General features: G+C 32.5%; 3 protein-coding genes across 3 annotated transcripts; 1 reads left to right on the top strand and 2 right to left on the bottom strand.

Annotated features, from left to right (window-relative positions):
* Positions 1 to 6,029: 6,029 nt before the first annotated feature.
* Positions 6,030 to 7,400, bottom strand: LOC127086414 (chlorophyll a-b binding protein 13, chloroplastic). Its single transcript, XM_051027174.1, has 3 exons — positions 7,154 to 7,400; positions 6,887 to 7,048; positions 6,030 to 6,695 (listed from the first exon to the last, which is right to left on the bottom strand). The coding sequence occupies exons 1-3, from the start codon at positions 7,277 to 7,279 to the stop codon at positions 6,186 to 6,188; spliced, it is 798 nt and encodes a 265-aa protein (XP_050883131.1). The 5' UTR covers positions 7,280 to 7,400; the 3' UTR covers positions 6,030 to 6,185.
* A 10,236-nt stretch (positions 7,401 to 17,636) lies between these two features.
* On the top strand, positions 17,637 to 18,140 carry LOC127086415 (uncharacterized). The gene is made up of 2 exons (XM_051027175.1): positions 17,637 to 17,785; positions 17,865 to 18,140. Exons 1-2 carry the CDS (start codon positions 17,645 to 17,647, stop codon positions 18,138 to 18,140), a joined length of 417 nt encoding a protein of 138 aa, XP_050883132.1. The 5' UTR covers positions 17,637 to 17,644.
* A 469-nt stretch (positions 18,141 to 18,609) lies between these two features.
* On the bottom strand, positions 18,610 to 19,501 carry LOC127082067 (threonine synthase, chloroplastic; the record flags this gene model as incomplete). The annotated part of the gene is made up of 1 exon (XM_051022290.1): positions 18,610 to 19,501. A coding segment is annotated over one exon (879 nt), but the record flags the coding sequence as incomplete, so codon positions are not given.
* Between the last annotated feature and the right edge of the window lie 212 nt (positions 19,502 to 19,713).

The raw sequence follows: 19,713 nt of genomic DNA on the forward strand, positions 1-19,713 counted from the left end.
GAAAGCCATATGACAAACCATTAAAGAATCAAAACCACAATATTGTGAGCCAAATTAAGAAAGGAAACCCGTAAAGGGTCCAAACTGCTCCAATTTATATGCAACATCCATTACTTCAAAGAAATGAGCTCATGTTTTCACTTATTTTCTTTGTGGAAAACTGAGTCATATGGATAAGAGATGTAAGAATTGTCCTAGACCTATTGTTGGATCTAGTGCACATGTTAACATGATTGATGAGAAATTTATTGTCATGACCACTTAAATCAACGTGGTTGGTGACTCTAATGGTTAGTGGATAGACACATCCGCCTATCGCTATGTCTATTATGATCATGATATTTTCAAAATATACACGAATGCTGAAGATAAGAAAGTGTTGTTGGAAGATGCTCACACCACTAATCTTGCTAGAATAAGAGACGTGGAGCTGAATTTCACCTTCGAAAAGACTTTAATCTAAAAGATGTCATACATGCTCCTGAGATTATAAAGAATCTTGTTTCTGGAAATCTTTTGAATAAGGAAGGGTCTAGTTAGTCTATAGGACATATTTGTACAACATTACTAAGAATAACATTTTTGTTGTGAAAGGATACGCCACTATTGACATGTTTAAGTTTAAGTTGAATTGAATAAAAGTTCTCCTTCTGTTTACTCCTTGTGTGATTTTAATGTTTGTCATGCTATACTATGTCACGTTAATAAGCGTATTGTTGATAATTTACGTAATTTAAGCCTAATCCCAAAACTAAATGTCAATAAATTATAAAAATGTGATTATTTCCATCGAGCTAAAGTAACAAAGACTTCACATAAATCAATGATTAGAGATTCCGATTCCTTAGATCTTATAGACTCTGACATATGTGAACTAGCTGGAACTTTAACTAGAAATAGTTAACATTATTTCATCACTTTTATTGACAATTTCTCTGATTATACTTATGAATACCTATTGCAGAATAAATTTGAAGTGCTTGACATGTTTAAGGTTCATGTGAAAGATATTGAAACTCAATTTAGTAAGAAGATTAAGAAACTTCGTAGTGATATAGGAACGGAATATGATTCCAATTTATTTAATGAATTTTATAAACAACATGGAATTGTTCATAAAACGACTGCACCATATTCTCATGGAATGAATGGTAAAATATAAAGAAAGAATATAAATCTTCCTGAACTAGTCGTTGCTATTATATTAAATTTTGGTGTTGCATCTCATTGGCGGGAAAAACTTTTATTGAGTGTTTGATATGTCCTGAACAGAGTTTCCAAGTATATAAATAAGATATCTCCTTATGAGACATTGAAGAAAATGCAAACAAACTTATCTTACTTTAGAATTCAGGTATGTCTGGCGTATGTAATGATTCCGATCTGAAGCGTGCTAAACCCGCTAGTAGAGCCTATTAATGTGTATTCATTGGATACATAACAAAGAATAAGGCGTATAAGTTTTATGGACTAAATTTTAAAATGATAATAGAATCAAATGATGTTTAATTCTATGAAGATAAATCTTCTTTCAAATCGAGAAATAGTGGAGACTCTGAATCGAATCAAATTTCTATGATAAGAAGCACCGAAAGCAACTACAAAGTAGAGATAAATCTTGGAAAAATATACAAGAGTAAGTTTCTAAATACTATATGCCAGATTATGCGACTTATATAATAGAAAAAGATCCTACAAATCTTCAGGAAGCCTTGTCATCTCTGGATGCTGATTTGTGGCAAGAAGCTATTAACGATGAGATAGATTTTCTAGAATCAAAGATGACATGTCACTTAGTATACTCTCCTCCTAGTTGAAAATCAATAGGTTGTAAATAAGTTTTGAAAAATAAACTAAAACTTGACGGAACAGTTGCTAAGTACAAGACTCACCTTATAGGCAAATGTTTTAGGTAAAGAGAAAATATAGTTTTCTTTCGATAATTTTTCTCCAATCACTACAATTACATCCATTAAGATATTGATTTTAACTGCTTCTAATTATAACTTAATCTTGCACCAAATGGATATTACAACCGTTTTTAAATGGTGACTTAGAAAAAGAAATCTATATGGACCAATTGAAGGGTTTGTGATTCGTGGGCAAGAAAACAATGTCTATAAGTTAGATAAATATTTGTATGGTTTAAAAGAAGCTCTAAAGAAATGACATGAAAAATTTGATAACTTAATGATATTAAATGGGTACAAAGTGAACGAAAGTGACAAATGCATTTATTACAAATATGTGAATGACATTTGCATTATCACATGTCTTATGTAGACAACTTACTCATATTTGGATAAAACATTCACTCCGTTAATGATGTGAAATCATTATTGTGCAACGACTTTGATATGAAAGACCCCAAATAAGCCACTATAATTCTCATAATCATGATCACTAGATCTGAGAAGGAAGTTGTTTTGGATCAATTGCACTATATGGATAAGATCTTAAATAAATATAAATATTTTGACTATAAACTTGCTTGCGCACCATACAATCTAAGTGTAAAACTATTTAAGAACACTGATGATAGTGTTAGAAAAAATGAGTATGCAAACATCATTGACAATCTTAGGTATGCCACTGGTTGTACTAGACTCAACATTTCATATGTCGTAGGATTATTGTGAAGGTTTACAAGTAGACTGAGTAATAAGCATTGCAAACCATTGAGAGATTCATGTGATACCTTAAGAGGACCATGAATATCAATTTACATTATCAAAAATTTCCTACTGTACTTGAATGATACAATGATTCAGATTATAACACCTTATAATATGATTCAAAAGAAACTAGTGGCTATATATTCACTATAGCTAGAGAAGATGTATCTTAGAAATCAAAGAAATAAACTATTTTGCCCAGTCCAGGATGAAGTATGAAATTATAGCATTAACGACTGCTAATGAAGAAGTAAATTGGTTAAGATGTTTGCCAGCTGAGATCCCTTTATGGAAAATATTTATGCCAGTTGTGTTGATCCACTACGATAGTACAACGACTATTACAAAAATTAAGAACCTTTATTATAATGGTAAGAGACGTCAAATAAGAAAGAAGAATAACACTGTTAGAGATGATGTCTTTAAAGGAGCTATAAGAGTGAATCATATGCACACTGATGAAATTTAGCAGATCCTTTGATGAAATGATTAGTTAGAGAGAAAGTCCATAATACATCCAAGAAGACGAGACTAATGCCTATAGAGAAGTGAGTTGCTCATGATGGTAACCCAACCTAAAAGTTTATGTGCAAGTTTGATGTCTGTTAGCATGAAAGTTTTAGCTGAAGAAGTTAATAAAGAATGAGAATCATCATTTTGGAAAATTCTAAGTATAAAAGACTTAACGAAAGGCTTCGACATACTAACTATTTCGACTAAGATGGTTCGACTAACCTATCAAATGATTCGAAATATAGGGTGTTTTAATATCCATAAATATTGGTTTGGAGGAGTCCCAGAACAAATCCATAAGATTAGGATTATCCTCTCTTTAAAACATGTTGAGAATCTTGAAATGGGTTACATAAATCACCACTTCGATAAGGGTCAAGTTTGACACGTCCATCAGATATTGGGGACTTATGATATTCTAAAGTCCAAAGATTAGGTGATGTGAAGATGTCTCAGCAACACTATAAGAGTCGACCAAAGACTCTCGACAAAGGCAATTAAGAGGTTCAAAGCAGTTATCAGCATGATGAATGGTTTTTAGTAGTTTTATCATTAAAGACGCGTGGAAGCAAGTTAGAGCGTTGGATACCAAGTAGTGGGATACATGTAAGATCTCGGGGTTCTATCAGTTGTCGACGGTTACTATTGTATTAGTATATAAGTCGAACTCATTATATGGGATCATGGTCGCAAATATCACATATTTTCTATAGAACTAAAGTACCCAAGTTACAGAGAGAAACAATTTGTGAGATAATGTATAATTTTGTGTCCACCCTTTAATTTTTGTTAAGTATTTTCAATCAAAGCATTTACTTTATGACATTTATTATGCTCTTCGTCTATTTTATTTCTCCAAAGTAATTCTGCATTGTTTCAGGTCAAATTTATCTTCAATTTGTTAACGTTCAAACATTTAAGTTACAGTGACAAACCATTTTCTTCGTACATTTTTTCACAAATTATCCTTGAGATTTTTTCGAGTTTAATCTCCTAAGTGAATAAGCTCGTGATTGTTTACTAAAAATACAAGTAAACAATGTCTGAGATAAATTTCAAGACAACTATGTCACTTTTCTTGAATCAGAATGCTACCTGCTACATAAAATTTCAAATCATAGACACATTTGTTTATGCACATTCTTAGAAATATTTGACGTTACTTCTGAAACACTTTTTTAGATTCAAGTATGGGATAGTTGGAAATAAAAGGATTAGTTGGTAATAGGAAGGAATTATTCGCTTTAAGTTGGTAAGAAATAACACAAGTATGAATTAGTGTGTCTAGAGGTTAATTTGAAAAAGTTCATTATAGTCTCAAATAGGAGGGTTACCACACTATAATAGTGCTTATATATGGAAGGTTTGTCTCTTGAGGTGTGCCCTAAGGGGTACACAATTTTGGGCCAAGTTTTGGCTTGGGTGATCCATATTTTTTGGTACCCAAAATGGTCAAAATTAATTAATATTAATTAAAATTTATTAATTAACTATTGATGTGTTGTCCCGTAATGGTAATCCTAATTTTTGACAAAGTTACCACAATTTTCCTTATCTTTCATGTTTCCACCTTGCTGACCAAGTTCCATAACAAATAATTTTAGGCAGAATCCGCTCCACTCCCCCATACATTCTCTCATTCGGGATCATAATTTCACCTATAAATAGGTGTCTTCTCATCTTATTCTCTTCACTCCAGATTTTTCACATTCCAAAATCTTTCTCGTCTCCGCTTTTTCTTATAATATTTCTTTTTTATTCTTAATTTTTTACTAGATGCCTTGTGCTTGATACAATTGGTTTTCACCAGATACGCAATTATTTTTCTCACAAAATAGACGATTGACATTCATACCATAATCCACTGATCTTTGTATCATTAAAGGGTGTATATCTAGGCTGATTATACACCGTGTAAGGTGTAATTGTATAGTATAAAATTTGACTATTTTATCCTGGAGACGTCGTTGTTGAGTGATTGTGTTGTATAACTTTGAAGTTTTAATAGTACCACGAAACGTCTTAAAGAGAGCCACTTAGTACACTACTCAACCCATTAATTTTTTAGTGATAATTTTTTCAAAATTGTAAAACAATGTTCAATAAATCTACAACTAAAATAATTAAGATATAATGTTTCTTCCATGTAAAATGTTTAAAATGCAAAATCAATTATTGTTTATGATTAAGGAAAATCAAATAATATTAATTAAAGGGTATTGATAGAAACATAACATTGTATTAGAAATTGGAAAAAAAATCGATTCTAAGAGAATTTTATTTTACAAATTGGTCACTTATGATTAGGAATGGCTATTTTATTTTACAAATTGGTCACTTATGATTAGGGATGAAAATATGGCAAACGGACCTACCGATGCTTATTTAAGGTCTACGGTATTTATATATATTATATGTATATTCATTAAAAAATAGATAAATAAGTAGGTAAAATAAACTATTTGGAAATCTTAATATAAAACAGACTTTTAAATAAATTTTTAGATTAAATTTGACAAAAAAAGAACTTATAATAAATCATAAATCAAACTCAAACCTTTACCCAAAATCAAACCTTTACCCAAAATCAAACTCAAGCCTTAAACATTTATAGTATGTCTCAGCTACCTAACTTTAAAAATCCTTGTAGATGATTCAACCCTTGGATTCATATCTATTTTTGCAACATTTAAGTTATTAATTGACCATGTTTAAGTATAAATTGTATTCTAAAATTTAATTTCTCAACAACAAATAACATTTATATGCCTTCCTTGTTACTTGGTTTAAACAAATCATGTTGACATAACTTTTCTCATTGGTTGGTTTGAACAAAACATATTAACAAAAGATCTCCCATCTTTAAAATGAACCTTAGTCCTTAAGAACCAAGAAACAAACAAGTGCACTAATCCAACAACCATCAACATCATAATTTATACAATAATGCCAAGTCTCATCCTTCACACAAATGCAATCATAGATAACATCAAATGTTTAAGCACCAGGCACAAACTTTGTAGCATAAACCCAAGCATTGTTAGCAACAGGGTTATCAAGGTGATCCAACAGATTCTCCAAAGGTCCTTTACCAGTCACAATAGCTTGAACAAAGAAACCAAACATAGAGAACATAGCCAATCTCCCATTCTTGATCTCCTTCACTTTAAGCTCGGCGAAAGTAACCGGATCGTCGGCAAGACCAAGAGGATCAAAGTATTGCCCACCAGGGTAAAGATCATTGCCTTCTCCGACATCGGGAAGTCCGTTGATGCGAAAACCTTCGACGAGTCCCATTAGAACAATTTGGAAACCTAGTACTGCTAAGATACTTTGTGCATGAACAAGGTTAGGGTTTCCTAAATAGTCTAGTCCACCTTCTGAGAAAATCTGTGATCCTGCTTTGAACCAAACTGGTTCTTTGAAGTCAACTCTAACCCATTTTTGAAGTACTTCTGGTGTTATGCATCCTAGTGCTCCTAGCATAGCCCATCTTCCATGGATCACCTTCATTATTCAACATGATTTAGAAACTCACACACAACACTCATCATCAGAGTTCGAGTTCGAACCCTAGTGATGACGTCAAACCTAGCAATATCGGCTTCTGCCAATTAAGCTAGGATTTGCTAACAACTTAGTATATTGATTGGTTCAAACAAACTACTATAAACATGAAAAGTAACCAATGAACCAACCTCAAGAGCCCGGTTCTTGGCAAATGCTTCTGGATCAGCAGATAAACCAGCAGTGTCCCATCCATAATCACCAGGGAATTCTCCAGTCAAGTATGAAGGAGTCTGAGCTGAAAATGGTCCTAAATATTTCACTCTGTCTGGTCCATACCACAAATCATTTCCCTTCACAATCACAAAATAAATTGCATGTATCGATCATATCAGAGCCACACGTTTAAAGACTAATGAAAATTCAACAATGTAAATATGTTAACATAGTGAAAATACCATGGTGAATTTGGAAGTTCCCATGGCAACAACATCTCTAAGAGGATTGGCACTCTTCCTTTGACCAAGGAAAGGAGTTTGCTTAACAACAGTTGCTGAGCTTGCTGTAGCTGCCATCAATGCCATGATTTTCTTCTTGTTGTCGAGTTGAAACCTTACTAGTTAACTCAGAAGCTGTTAGTAGAGATTTGTGAAATGAATGGGTGAGAGAAACATGATATGTAGGGAATGAAAATGAGATGAATGTGTGGTGAGAAAGACATGTGGGAGTTTGTGGTTGAAATGATGTTGTTTGATGCAACCAATGAGAACGGTTTTAAGGATTTTATGTATATCTTACTATATCTTTCTATCCACATTTTATCCTTATTATCTAACCACTTATTTTCTTTTTTATTATTTTTTGGTATACACTCTCTTTCTAAAAGTAGCAAATACCCATCCTTTTTATTCCTTATTATTATTGTTATACATAATTGACCACAACCTCTTTGTTAAAGATTTACGTCTATTTTCTCGTTTCCAAAAAAAAATGTTATAAATATAATTTTAGTAATTTATGTTTAATTGATATATTTAAAATTAAATAACATAATAAAAATATGTTGGAGCCGCAACTTCTTAAAAATTGAATAAAAGAAATAATGTAGTCAAAGAAAAAAAGGATTAATCTATTATAAGATAAATTTCACTATGTTGCACTTTGTATTTCTATTTTGTATTTTTATGGTTATTGTTTTTACTTAGTCTTAGATTTATATAATAAATTATATACTATAAATTGAGAGAATCGGTAGGTGCCAAAAAAATAATTAAATAAATAGATATTTATTAATTTACTTTATAAGTAATCAATTAAAAATCTTGAATCAATCAATGAAAAGTGATAATGATTGTTTGGACAATTTAACTATAAATTAACTAAAAAGAGATAAAAAAAAAATTAAGAAATCACCAAAGCAACATAAAGACCTTGCTAAGGAACTTTCCCAACAAAGAAGACTCACTAATCCAAGCAAGAATATAGACATGCTTAACGATCAAATTCGGTCAAAGAAGACTTCATGGTCAAGTAACTTCAAGGTTAAGAACCTAACCTCGCTAAGCCAAGAACACATGCACACTTAGCGAACAAATGAGGTTTGTGACTTCAAGGTTGAGTTAATCCTCCATAAGAAATTAATCTTGATATTATAAGAGTATTATGTGCAAATGCTAAACCCTTAGATGGTGATGCCATGATATCAAGGGTATCCTGATTAAAAGGAAGACAAGTTTCATATGATAGTGAATCCATACATGAATACTTAGAAGACACTTTCGAGGAAAATCCACTTGAGGTAGACTCCTTCTCGAGGGGAGTTGTGAGAAATAACTGGGATTATGATAGGATCACAACTGACGTATGCATTGGATTTGAAACATATGAAGTAGGAAGAGATGATTGTCATATCCAACTCAAAAGATCCAATCTCACCACAGAAACCCAAATGTAGTTAACCTTTATGTTATCTAATGTCACGCATAAACTCGACACCTCTTCAGCAACCCTCAAATTGATCCAACTTATCTATTATATTTTGACCATAAAGGGATAAACATATAAAATCATCTCATATAGGATTTAATCGATTGTGCACTCAATTTTAAAACCTCATTTAGCCTTATAAAGTTTGATCATTGGACTCTTCAAAATTTTTGAAGTAGACCTCATGTTCTATTTCCATTGATGCCTTGATACAAAAATGAATGAAGATTTTGTTCACCGTTATTGTATGGCAATAAACCATAGAGAACAAAGACGTCCAACCATTCCACCTGTAGCACCCCCAACAACACTAATAAGAACCTATAATCTTGGATTTTATGAATCATAATTTTCACACCTACTTTATTCATACATGGGATATTAATGATGTATACTAAAAGGGTTTGCTTTCCATTCGTGATTCTATGAGTAGATTAGAACTGTGGATGCATGAACCTCATTGTCCCTGTGATCATCTACCTGCAAAGGAGAATTTTATCAGTGATCTATAGTGGCTATGAGTAGGCCATTTTATCCAGAAAATTAGGGAGGTAAGGCAAGCTGAAATGGAAGAGGCGATGGTAAAAGTAAGACTGAAGAAGAGGAATATGAGGATGAAAAGGAAAGTGAAAAGGAAGAAGAAGAATGGGTCGAGTGTGAAGAAGAAGAAGAAGATGATGATGTTGATGATGATGATGATGATGATGGTGATGATTGATATTTTGCCGCATTCTTCCACCATAACTGTGAACTTTATCTGTTTTTTTATTTCTGTTTTTTTTGTTAATTAGGTTTTAAAGAATTTGTCTTTTTATAAACTTTTATGTGTAGTTCTAACAAATGCCATGCCCAAGCGTCCAAAACACTTGAGTACCGTTTAAAACATAATATTGAGACATTTTCCCTTAAGATATGTGATGTGTTTGGAGATGAATTTAAAACAAGTAATGCAGGTAATATGAAATATTGTAGGAGACCCGCTAAGCGATCCATGTTGTACGCTTAGAGCACTTTGCGACATTTTGGTGGCTTAGCAAAAATTCTCGTGGCTAAGTGAGGATATCTACAAAACCAGTCATACTTTGATGGCCTTAGGAAAGATCAAACTTTTCCGCAGGTGGTGGAATGCAAGGAAGATCAAATTTGGACCTACACAAATCGATGAAATTTAAATTGTTTTCATGATTAAGTACTCGTTGAAAAAGTTTGAAAATTTTCAAAAATTTCTACTTAAAATTTTTTGTTTGTAGATGATTCAATTGACTTGAAAAACCAAATGCATATGAATCACAAAAACCAAGTTGATGACAAAAGTCAGGAACAATGGCATGATAAAAAGGTTTTTTCTTTCAAATACTTCATTCATGATTAATGCTTGATTATCTATAAATTATAGCATGACCGTAGACTAATTGCTTACAAAAAAAGGTTTGATTTTAATACTCTCTAGTAAAAATATGTTAATGAAAGTGAAGAATCATATAAGCTTAATCAAGTGAGATGTGTGCAATCTCGGGTTTTACATAAATAATGAGAGCGGATATGCATAATAACTACATAATAACTACGTGGATTTTGAATCATCCTTTCTCTTACTTGGTATATTTGAAGTCATGGATATGATTAAGTCATTGTTTTTTAGAATGAAAAACTACTTGACCAAAAAGTCTCCCTTGTGAGGGTGTAATCCTTTGATAACTCCTTTGAGGCTGAAAATTGAAAATTTTGTTCTTTTAACGTTACAACTCTTAGCCAATTTAAAAAAAATAATGTTCACCATCTTGTCTTAAGGATAGGAGAGCACTTAAAAATGCAAGGGTGTGTAAAATAATAAAGTTGGAGAGAAAGGAAATTTTTTGAAAAATAAAATCAAGTAGTAGTGGTTAAAAGAAAGAAAGGTATATGCTTTGACAAAAACAAAAACAAAAAGCAAAAGAAAAGAAAAGAACTCAAAATGTCAAAGCATACAAATACAAGAAAGTCACCAAAAAATTGTTATAAAGTGGAAAGAAAAGAAAATAGACTTTTGGAAAAACAAAATTATACACCAATTTTCTTTTTGCTGTCTTATCTTTAGCCTTTTTGAATCCAGAGAAAACCAATATTTTTTGTATTCCAACCACGTTACAGCCAAAAAGAAAGATCTTAGTGTTCCACGACTAATTATGTATCTTGTGGTACTGCTTAGATAAAATGCAAAATGTTTCTATAGTTTATGCACTATCCAACAATGAGGGAACAATAAACTTTTTAAGGGATAATCAGTGACAATATGATTCTAATAAATAATTGACTATTGATATCGATATTATTTAAAATCTTACTTTGGTAAAGCAAACTTTTTATATTCAAGCTATGGTTTGATGATAATTATATTGTTGATTATTAACTTGCATTGTAAATAAAATAATGTCATAAAGGATGTTTTTTCAAAAGTCTTTTTATCAAGTCATTAAACTTCTTATGAAATATGCATTTGGAAATTTTGTCCTAACCATTTGAATGAATTTTGTTTTAGGACAAACAAAAGGATAAGTTGGGGAGAGTTGATAAGTTGGAAAAATACGTTAAATATGTAGGAATTTATTAATGTATTTTACAAGTAATCAATGAAAAAATCCTCGATTAATCAATGAAAATGATAAAATGTGAGTTTGGACATTTTAACTACACATTGATTAAAAAAGGTAAAAATGACTAAGAAATCACTGAATCAACACAAAGACCTTGCAAAAACACTTTCCCAACAAGAAAGGCTCATTAAGCTAATAACTTAGTCGCGCTTAGCGAGCAATAGCGGAAAAAAAGATTGCATGGCCAAGAAACTTCAAGGTTAACAAACTAACCTCGCTAAGCTAAGAACTCAAGCACGCTTAACGAGCAAAGACAATTCATGACTTCAGAGATAAGTTACTTCAAGTTTAAGGAAGGGTTAATGTGTTATGCGAGGATAGACGGTATGCTTTGCGATCTAAGGCGGCGAAGCAATTTGCAGGTGAGTTGGCATTGCTTAGTAGGGAAGAAAGTAGGCTCGCTAAGAGAGTGTGGGCAGTGCGCTTATAGAGCCTACAATTTAAACCCTATAAGCATGTATGTCATTCACTACAAAAGGGAGATATTAGTGGATTGAAGGTAGTTCTTAGAGAAAGTAGGTTCTCACCATAAATCACAACAGGAGAGATGGGAGAGGAAGATTGAGGGCGAAAGTGATGCTCGAGAAATCTTTGCTGATGTTATTTAAATTCTATCTTCTAGGGCTTTATTGTAAAGCTATGATGAGTAAGTGCAGATAATTTTATCTTTTGTTAGGGGTTAGATATAGTTTTCCTAGTTATCAGCCATGAAATTTTGATCCCAACCATGACATTTTATGTGGATCTATGTACTTGTAGGTATTGTCAAGGTGATCCAAGGTGATGAAGTTTGTTGACATAAGAAATGCATGACAACTGAGTAGTTGTTTGGTTTTTATAATGACAACGCTTAATATCAAGTGAAGTCTTTCTTTGTTGAAGATAGATCAAGCGATCAAATATGATCAACGTGGTTGATTAAGTTATCCTCTTGAATCAAAATATTGAATATTCTCTTGAAGATAAATGCATATCTTTAAAGTCAACATTATGGTCAAACGACATTCAAGTAAACACTTTTCAATGTTCACCAGTAGTTTAACCTCTTAACTCTCAAAAGATGGTAATCAACATGAAGATATCACAAGCCTCATTAAGAAGATTCAAAGCTTTTGTATGATTCTAAAATTAAAGATAATGATACCAAGACTTGAAGCTTTAGAGTTGTAAAATAGAGAAAGCATGAAAGCTTGTCTGGTCGTGTCCGTCTTAGTGACCAATGTCTTGTAAAGACACAATGGTATTTATGGAAATACTATGGAAAAATCATACACCCTAAAAACCTTTGGGAGACCTCTCATATTTCATTTAAACCACCTGAAAATGTTATTATGGCCTAATCAACTCATCAGGAGAGTGTCTGATTGAATGGAAGAGTTTTTCCAACTGAATAATCGATTAACCTAATAACATAATAGATTATTTTCACTAGGTTGAGTCTAATATCAATTGAGACATTTTATTAATGATTGGTAATGGCAAAATATGAAAAAATTCCATTTCTGTCTTGAACAATAGATTATTGGAGATCATTAATTGATTGGCCTAATCCGTTATGGAATTAATTTAGCCAATTCATTGTTTTCAAATTTACAAGGTTTTTTTTTCAAATATGGCCCATATGGAATAGGAAAATAACTATTAACCCTATTAGAAACCAAGTTAGTAAATGTGAGACTTGTATCTCAATGAAAAAAGGAAGTGAAATATCTACATGAAAATCTAAGTAAATTTACTAAGAGGAAAGAAAGCATGGGTTTGATTTTATCAAATCAAAGACCTTCCTTGAATAAAAATGGATTAGATTTTAAATCGAGTAGATCATAGAGTAAAAGCTTAAATAGGAAGAAATTGAATAACCTTACTTATAAATGTTTGTTTTGTTAAGATTGGCCACTAAGAGCCATTTTTTGTTATGATAAACCAAGAAGGTATAAAGGTAAAAACACCAAACCTCTTGGATTTACTAATGCACCAGAACCCAAAAATATTTGTGTACCAAAGGTGAAAATCTAATGTGTTTTTGCAGGGATAGTTTTCCGCTTTTAATGAATAATTAATGCATATTTTTGCAAAGCAAGATGTATACGTCTGAGTATACAAGTGAAATTCATGCCTGATAACATTTGATGATTATGATTCTTGTGCTCTATGTATGTTCGATGATGATGTATTTCAACATAAATGATAAAAGTACTATTATTGAGGATGCTTCACAATATTCACAATGATATGTGATGATCATTTAACCTCTTATTAGGTTAAGGTGATAAGTTTGTGATGGACCTACCAACCTCGCAGTTTATCCCAACTCTATGATCAAACGATTCACAAAGAATTTACGACATTGTTTTGTTGTTCCTTCAAAAAGGGATTTTTTTTCTCAAGTCTAATTGGGATTTAAGGCGATACACTTTTTAGAGGTTGAAAATCAGAAAACTTTTATTAACCTTTTAAATAAGTGGTTTATAAATTGCTCAATCATTTAAAATCACTTTAACTAATGATTTATTTAAGTTCTAAGCATTTTTGGAGAAAGAGGTGCAATCTGAATGAAAAAGGGGGTGTCAAAAGCAGTATGGCAAAGCTAAATCTCAAGTCGATGCCCAAAAAACTAAAGAGGCTGAAATCAAGGCAGATAATCGATTAGATGCTCCATGCATTTCAATTTTCAAGCGAGATCAAAATGTATCTTCACCTCTAAGCAAATCAAACCAGATCATTAATGAAGAACACACAAAATCTTCAAAATTAACACCAATATAATTGATTATTACCCTTGAATAATCAATTATCACATGTGTTTTGGAAAGTTTTGCTTCCAATCTTTTCTAGTCCGAATCTTTAACAAGTTTGTGGAGTTTCTACACGCTTAAACATTCAGAAACAAAACTATAAATAGGTATTCGTATAACATTCTTTTGCATCATTTACTCTCTCTCTCTCTCTCTCTCTCTATATATATATATATATATATATATATATATATATATATATATATATATATTGTGAGTCTTCACTTGTTGATATTACTATCATCTCGTTGTTGCTCCATCAAAGAGTATGTCTACTCGAAATCCATCTTTAATCAAGTTTCCCTTGAAATGACCCTCTTCAAAGAACTCAAATGATTTATCCAACTAGAAGGTAATTTGACAAACCTGTATGGAACCAATATTCATGAGGTAATGTCGACCCTATGAGAAACTTAGCAGAGGATTTCTCGGAGAATTCTTTACCAAGATCCCTAATCACATGTTTGTAAGGCTTGTAAGAGATCTCTACTCAAATATCAAAATTGAATGTATGACTCTCACAAGTCAGGTAAAAGGGATTAAAGTGAGCCTCGACACAATAAAGTTTAAAATACTATTTGAGCTACCCTTTTATGGTGTATCCTACATTTATGACTGACTTTCAAAGTTCAAGAGGTCCATTCCAAATATTGTTATAGTAGGGTTTGTCGAAGATCTAATGGGGAGAAGAAACTTCCTCTTAAAAAAATTATTGGAGGCTTGCACACTTTATGATGTCTAAAATTCTTCTTCCCAGACAAGGAAATCTTGAATTTTTGGTAAAAAGAGATATAGTTCCCATGTGGTTATTAACATAACATCAACTAACAAATTAGGTAGAAGGAATGTTCAACCAAATGTATTTTTGCAAGCAGAATCACTCAGCTGGGCTACATTATGGGATTTTATTCACCAAGATTTTGGCTAGAGCATGAGTGGATCTTGTAGAAGAAAATGTTGACTCGATTCACTATTAGATCAACTCAACATACCTCAGCAAGATGAATTTTGTAGTTTTTCGAGAAGAATTAAAGAATAATTTCATGGAGGAATAAGAAGTTACAAACATTCATCCTCCAGTGAAAAAGGATATATGAACGCCATCCTCGTGATCTCTAAAGAAACTGATTTTGTTGTTGATAAGATATCCAAGAAATTTGCTTCCCTCACAAATAATTCAAGGGGAAAAGCCATAGTTGGGAATGATGATAGTTAAAATGAGTAGTCTCACTTATGTGTTTAGTGTTAGCAATTACGTGTGTTTAAATATCCATATTTTCCTGCTTTCTGTACTTTAAATTATCATTTAATAAAGAAGTAATTTCCATTTGTTAGTAAATCATGCTTTATCTATGTGAATTATGTGCTTGCATTTTTATAATTGCGTTATAGTATCTTTTTACGACATTTTTTATTATGCCATAGGGAGAAGTATACTCCCACGGGGAGTATAATATATTATCTACTCATGTGAGGGAAAGTGTAACCACTCCAAAATTTATCCATCTGTTTTATCTTTTACCGTCTCCCCAAGAGATTCAATGTCATAATAAAAAAGGGGGAAATATGGATCTATGTGCATGCATGTATTGTCAAGGTGATCTAATATGGTAAAAATTATTTGACAACAAAGTTGCAATTCGACTGGGTAGCTATTTAGGTTTGATGATGACAACACTTAATATCAAGTGAAGTCCTTATATGTTGAAACAAAAAAGGAAGAAAATGGGAAATAACCTGAAGAAAAAGAGTTAGATAAAGAATTAATTGAAAAGGCAGAAACAAAATACCAAAGAAAAAATGAGGAAATATTGAAAAATTCACCTGATCAAAATCTGTCTTATCCATTGATTCCAACCAAGAACAAAATGCAACACTCAAGGTTTGTAGATATTCCTAAAATACTGTAGAAAAAGACACCATGTTATAAATCCTTGGAGAAACTTGCTACTTATCTCAAATTTATGAGAGGGGATAATAAGAAGAAAAGAAGATATATTAAAGAACCCTAACACAGGCATCGAGCTAATGATGTTAAACAAGCACTTGTTAAGAGGCAACCCAACTTTTTAGTTGTAGATTTTCCTTTATGCAAATTATATTTCTCTAAAATAGGTAAATAGAACAAATTTTGAGATTCTACAAGACTTTCACTAAGCAAGATCATTCACTCGCTAAGCAAAAACTTCATTGACATTTCAATCTTTGAGTTTACACATGTTTGTATGGTAAAATATTATTGTCACTAAGCAAAAATTTCAGGTCTAAGATGTAGATTTTTTTATTCAAATCCCCAGTTTCACATGATGATATCCTTAGGAAAAGCCAAATTTTTTCGGAGGGAATGGATGATGTGACTAAAGCTCGCTAAAACCTGTGACATTTACTTCTTTATTTATTTAAAATTAACATGATCAAGATTAAAATACATGAATACATTTTGTCTGAAGTGTTTGTCCGCAAGTGATTCAAATGATTTGTAAAAATCTAAATGCAGATAAGTCAAAGCTTAGGATAAAGACAAAATTAAGAATGAAGGCATGATAAAAAAATTTATTCATTCCAAAAGCTTCAATTATTATTAATAGTGTGAGTATCTTTAAATTAATAGCAAGATCATGAATTAGTTGCTTAATTCAAAAGTATGACTTTACTATTTGTTTAGTGAATGCATGTCAATGTAAGTCATGAATCATAAACCTAAACCAAGTAAGATGAGTGCATACTTCATGTTTTACACACATGAATGATAGTAGACATGCATTCTAACTAAGAAAATTTTGCATCATTCTTGCTATTAGTTGATATATATGATCAAGGAATTGTTTGATTTTGAGAAAAAAACTACTTGACCTAAAAAAGGTATACCTTATGAGAGTGTGAAACGTTTTACAAATACCTTTGAGCCTTAAAATGAAAAAAAAACAATTTTTTCTTTTCAAATGTTACAAACTTTAGCTGATTTAAAAGAAAAACATTGTCCACCGTTTTACCTTAAGGATAAGAGAGCACAAAAAAACAAGGGTACTTCAAAATCAAAAGTTGGGGAGAAAAATAAAAAAAGGGCATGGTCTTCAAAAGAAAAACTCAAGTAGTAGTATTGGTGCAATGAAAGGAAAGAAACATTCTTTGTCAAAATCAATGTCAAAAATCAAAATTCAAACATACAAAAATAAAAGGGTTAAATACACTTTACCCCCCTGTAATGTTAGCGAGTTTAGGATTACCCCCCTTGTAAAGTTATTTTTTCAATACCCCCCTTATGTTATGTAGATTCCTTCATAGAACCCCCTAATATCCAGGTGGCATGGAATCTTGGTTTTTTATTTCAGACGTGGCTTTTTAATTTTTTTATTTTCACATGTGAATCTCCAGCATGGCATAAACTAGATTTTAGGGTTCCAAATCCATCCCTCTCTCTCTTCGTGAAATCCATCCCTATCCCAAATCCATCCCTCTCTCTCTTCGTGAAATCCATCCCTACCCCAAATCCATCCCTCTCTTCATCTTCGTCCGTGTCCCCTTCATCTGGGTTATGGGTGGCAGCAAGGCATCTTCCACGAGTGAAGTTGGAAACGGCTTACCAAGATGTGGATGCAATGAAACCATGAAGTTGTTCGTCTCCAAGTCAATTGAAAACCCCGGTCGCAAATTTTGGAAATGCAGGAATTATATGGTGAGCAATTTTGAAGCATTTTATTATTTTGAGTTTGATTTCGAAATTAATTGTTGGTGGTGTTTGTCTCAAATTGCAGAATGGGTGCGGTTTATTTTTGTGGGATGATTTGGTCAGTGAGTTTGCAGTGAAAGAAACCAATCCGTCCGGATGCCGCCAATGTGAAGTCAACAAGGCTTATTTGATTGAATTTGCTAAAGAGATTGTTGAGGAGATAGATTGCAGAGTCGGAAAGCTTAACAAGTTAGAAAAACTGAAGAAAAAGATTGCAATGGAAAAGAGGAAAAATTTATGGTTAATGTTTGTAATTGGTCTGTCATGGATGTTGATAGCAGCTATGGTTAAGTTAGTCTAATGAGTCTGTCATGTAATTGTTATGTCATTAGTGTTTTTCAGCAATGTAATGAGTCTGTCATTGTTGTAAGATTAGTGCACAGATATCTGAGTGAGTATTGTTGTAGATAAGTAGCTCCAGTGAAGTATAATGTTCTGTCAAGGGAAAACAAGTTGTTTTGTTCTGCTTCTAAGTACATGTTTGGATTAACTGTGATCTAATCTAGGTGCAAAATCACAGTGCAATTGAAATTTCTGCAAATGCTGTAGGAGGACTATTTTAGTTAGATTTTGTAACATGGAAATAATGTATATAGTTGCAAATGCTTCAAGAATTTTCTAACCTAATAGAGTAATCCTTTGAGACGAGTTCTTTCTTTATAAATAACAAAATTGTATATAGTTGCTTGATAGTACCAACATTTAGCTTAAACCATCAGGATAAGAAGCAGGAAAATTGTTTTATGGGGCATTGATCTATATAATAAAACCAGCAGTGTCAACCTAATGATACTTGGGTGCCTTGCTCTGCAAATACTTGGACAAAACATCCATAACAGATCCAAAATCAGCCTTGACCTGCATTGGAGGATTGGCAAATTGGCAAGCCAGGTCTTTGATATTCTTTGAATGGTAATCAATTTTGGACTGAGTAAACTTCAACCCATGTGCAGTGCTCACAACAACAGTCCTATCAGTAGGCTTAATAACACCACTATTCCTGAGCTTAAACAAAGCAGTCAAAGCAACACCAGTGTGAGGGCAAGTAAACATTCCAGTCGAATCAGCCTGAGCCATAGCATCCATCAATTCTTCCTCAGTAGCCTCCTCAACGATACCATTACAGTTCTTCAAAGCATGAACAGCTCTATCAATAGAAACAGGATCCCCAATCTGAATAGCAGATGCAAAAGTTGTCTGTGCCCTAACTGGCTTAAACTCTTTCCAACCCGACTTAAAATACAAATACAAAGGATTTGCATTTGCAGCTTGAGCACAAACAAGCCTTGGAATTCTATCCACAAGACCTAACTCTTTACACATCTGAAACCCTTTATAAAAAGCATAAATATTCCCAAGATTCCCACCAGGTACAATAACCCAATCAGGTACCTGCCAATCAAACTGCTGCAAAATCTCAATAGCAGCAGTTTTCTGTCCTTCAAGCCTCAAACTGTTCAGAGAATTAGCCAAATAAATAGGCAATTCAGCAGTTACTTCACGAATCAACTGCATACACCCATCAAAATCAGTATCAATGCTAAGAACAAACGCTCCATTCGCAATCGGCTGAACCAGTTGAGCAATAGAGATTCTATTAGCAGGCAGGAAAACAATGGAAGGAATTCCAGCAGATGCACAATAAGCAGACAAAGCAGCGGTTCATTTTATGCTTTTTATAAAGAAGGAAAATAAGAGAGAGCATTCAAAAATATTAACCATATTTCTAATCAAACAAATTTCTAATGTATGAATCCAGCCACCAAGCAGTAAAGGCTGCTAGAGTCTTGCATGCTACCCATCTATATTTGCAGGGTTCAAATCTGGTTTAGTGCCATTGTGTTTTATAGACAATACACACCAATAATGTTAAA

The sequence above is a fragment of the Lathyrus oleraceus genome, chromosome 5, assembly GCF_024323335.1.
Source record: "Lathyrus oleraceus cultivar Zhongwan6 chromosome 5, CAAS_Psat_ZW6_1.0, whole genome shotgun sequence".
Lineage (NCBI taxonomy): Eukaryota > Viridiplantae > Streptophyta > Magnoliopsida > Fabales > Fabaceae > Lathyrus > Lathyrus oleraceus.

Excerpts from the sequence above, each read along its gene's own strand:
- LOC127086414 (XM_051027174.1), bottom strand. The coding sequence starts at position 7,279 with ATGGCATTGATGGCAGCTACAGCAAGCTCAGCAACTGTTGTTAAGCAA. Across the intron at positions 7,049-7,153 it reads GAACTTCCAAATTCACCATG|GGAAATGATTTGTGGTATGG; the intron begins GTATTTTCACTA and ends GTGATTGTGAAG. Across the intron at positions 6,696-6,886 it reads CCAAGAACCGGGCTCTTGAG|GTGATCCATGGAAGATGGGC; the intron begins GTTGGTTCATTG and ends TGAATAATGAAG.
- LOC127086415 (XM_051027175.1), top strand. The coding sequence starts at position 17,645 with ATGGGTGGCAGCAAGGCATCTTCCACGAGTGAAGTTGGAAACGGCTTA. Across the intron at positions 17,786-17,864 it reads GGAAATGCAGGAATTATATG|AATGGGTGCGGTTTATTTTT; the intron begins GTGAGCAATTTT and ends CTCAAATTGCAG.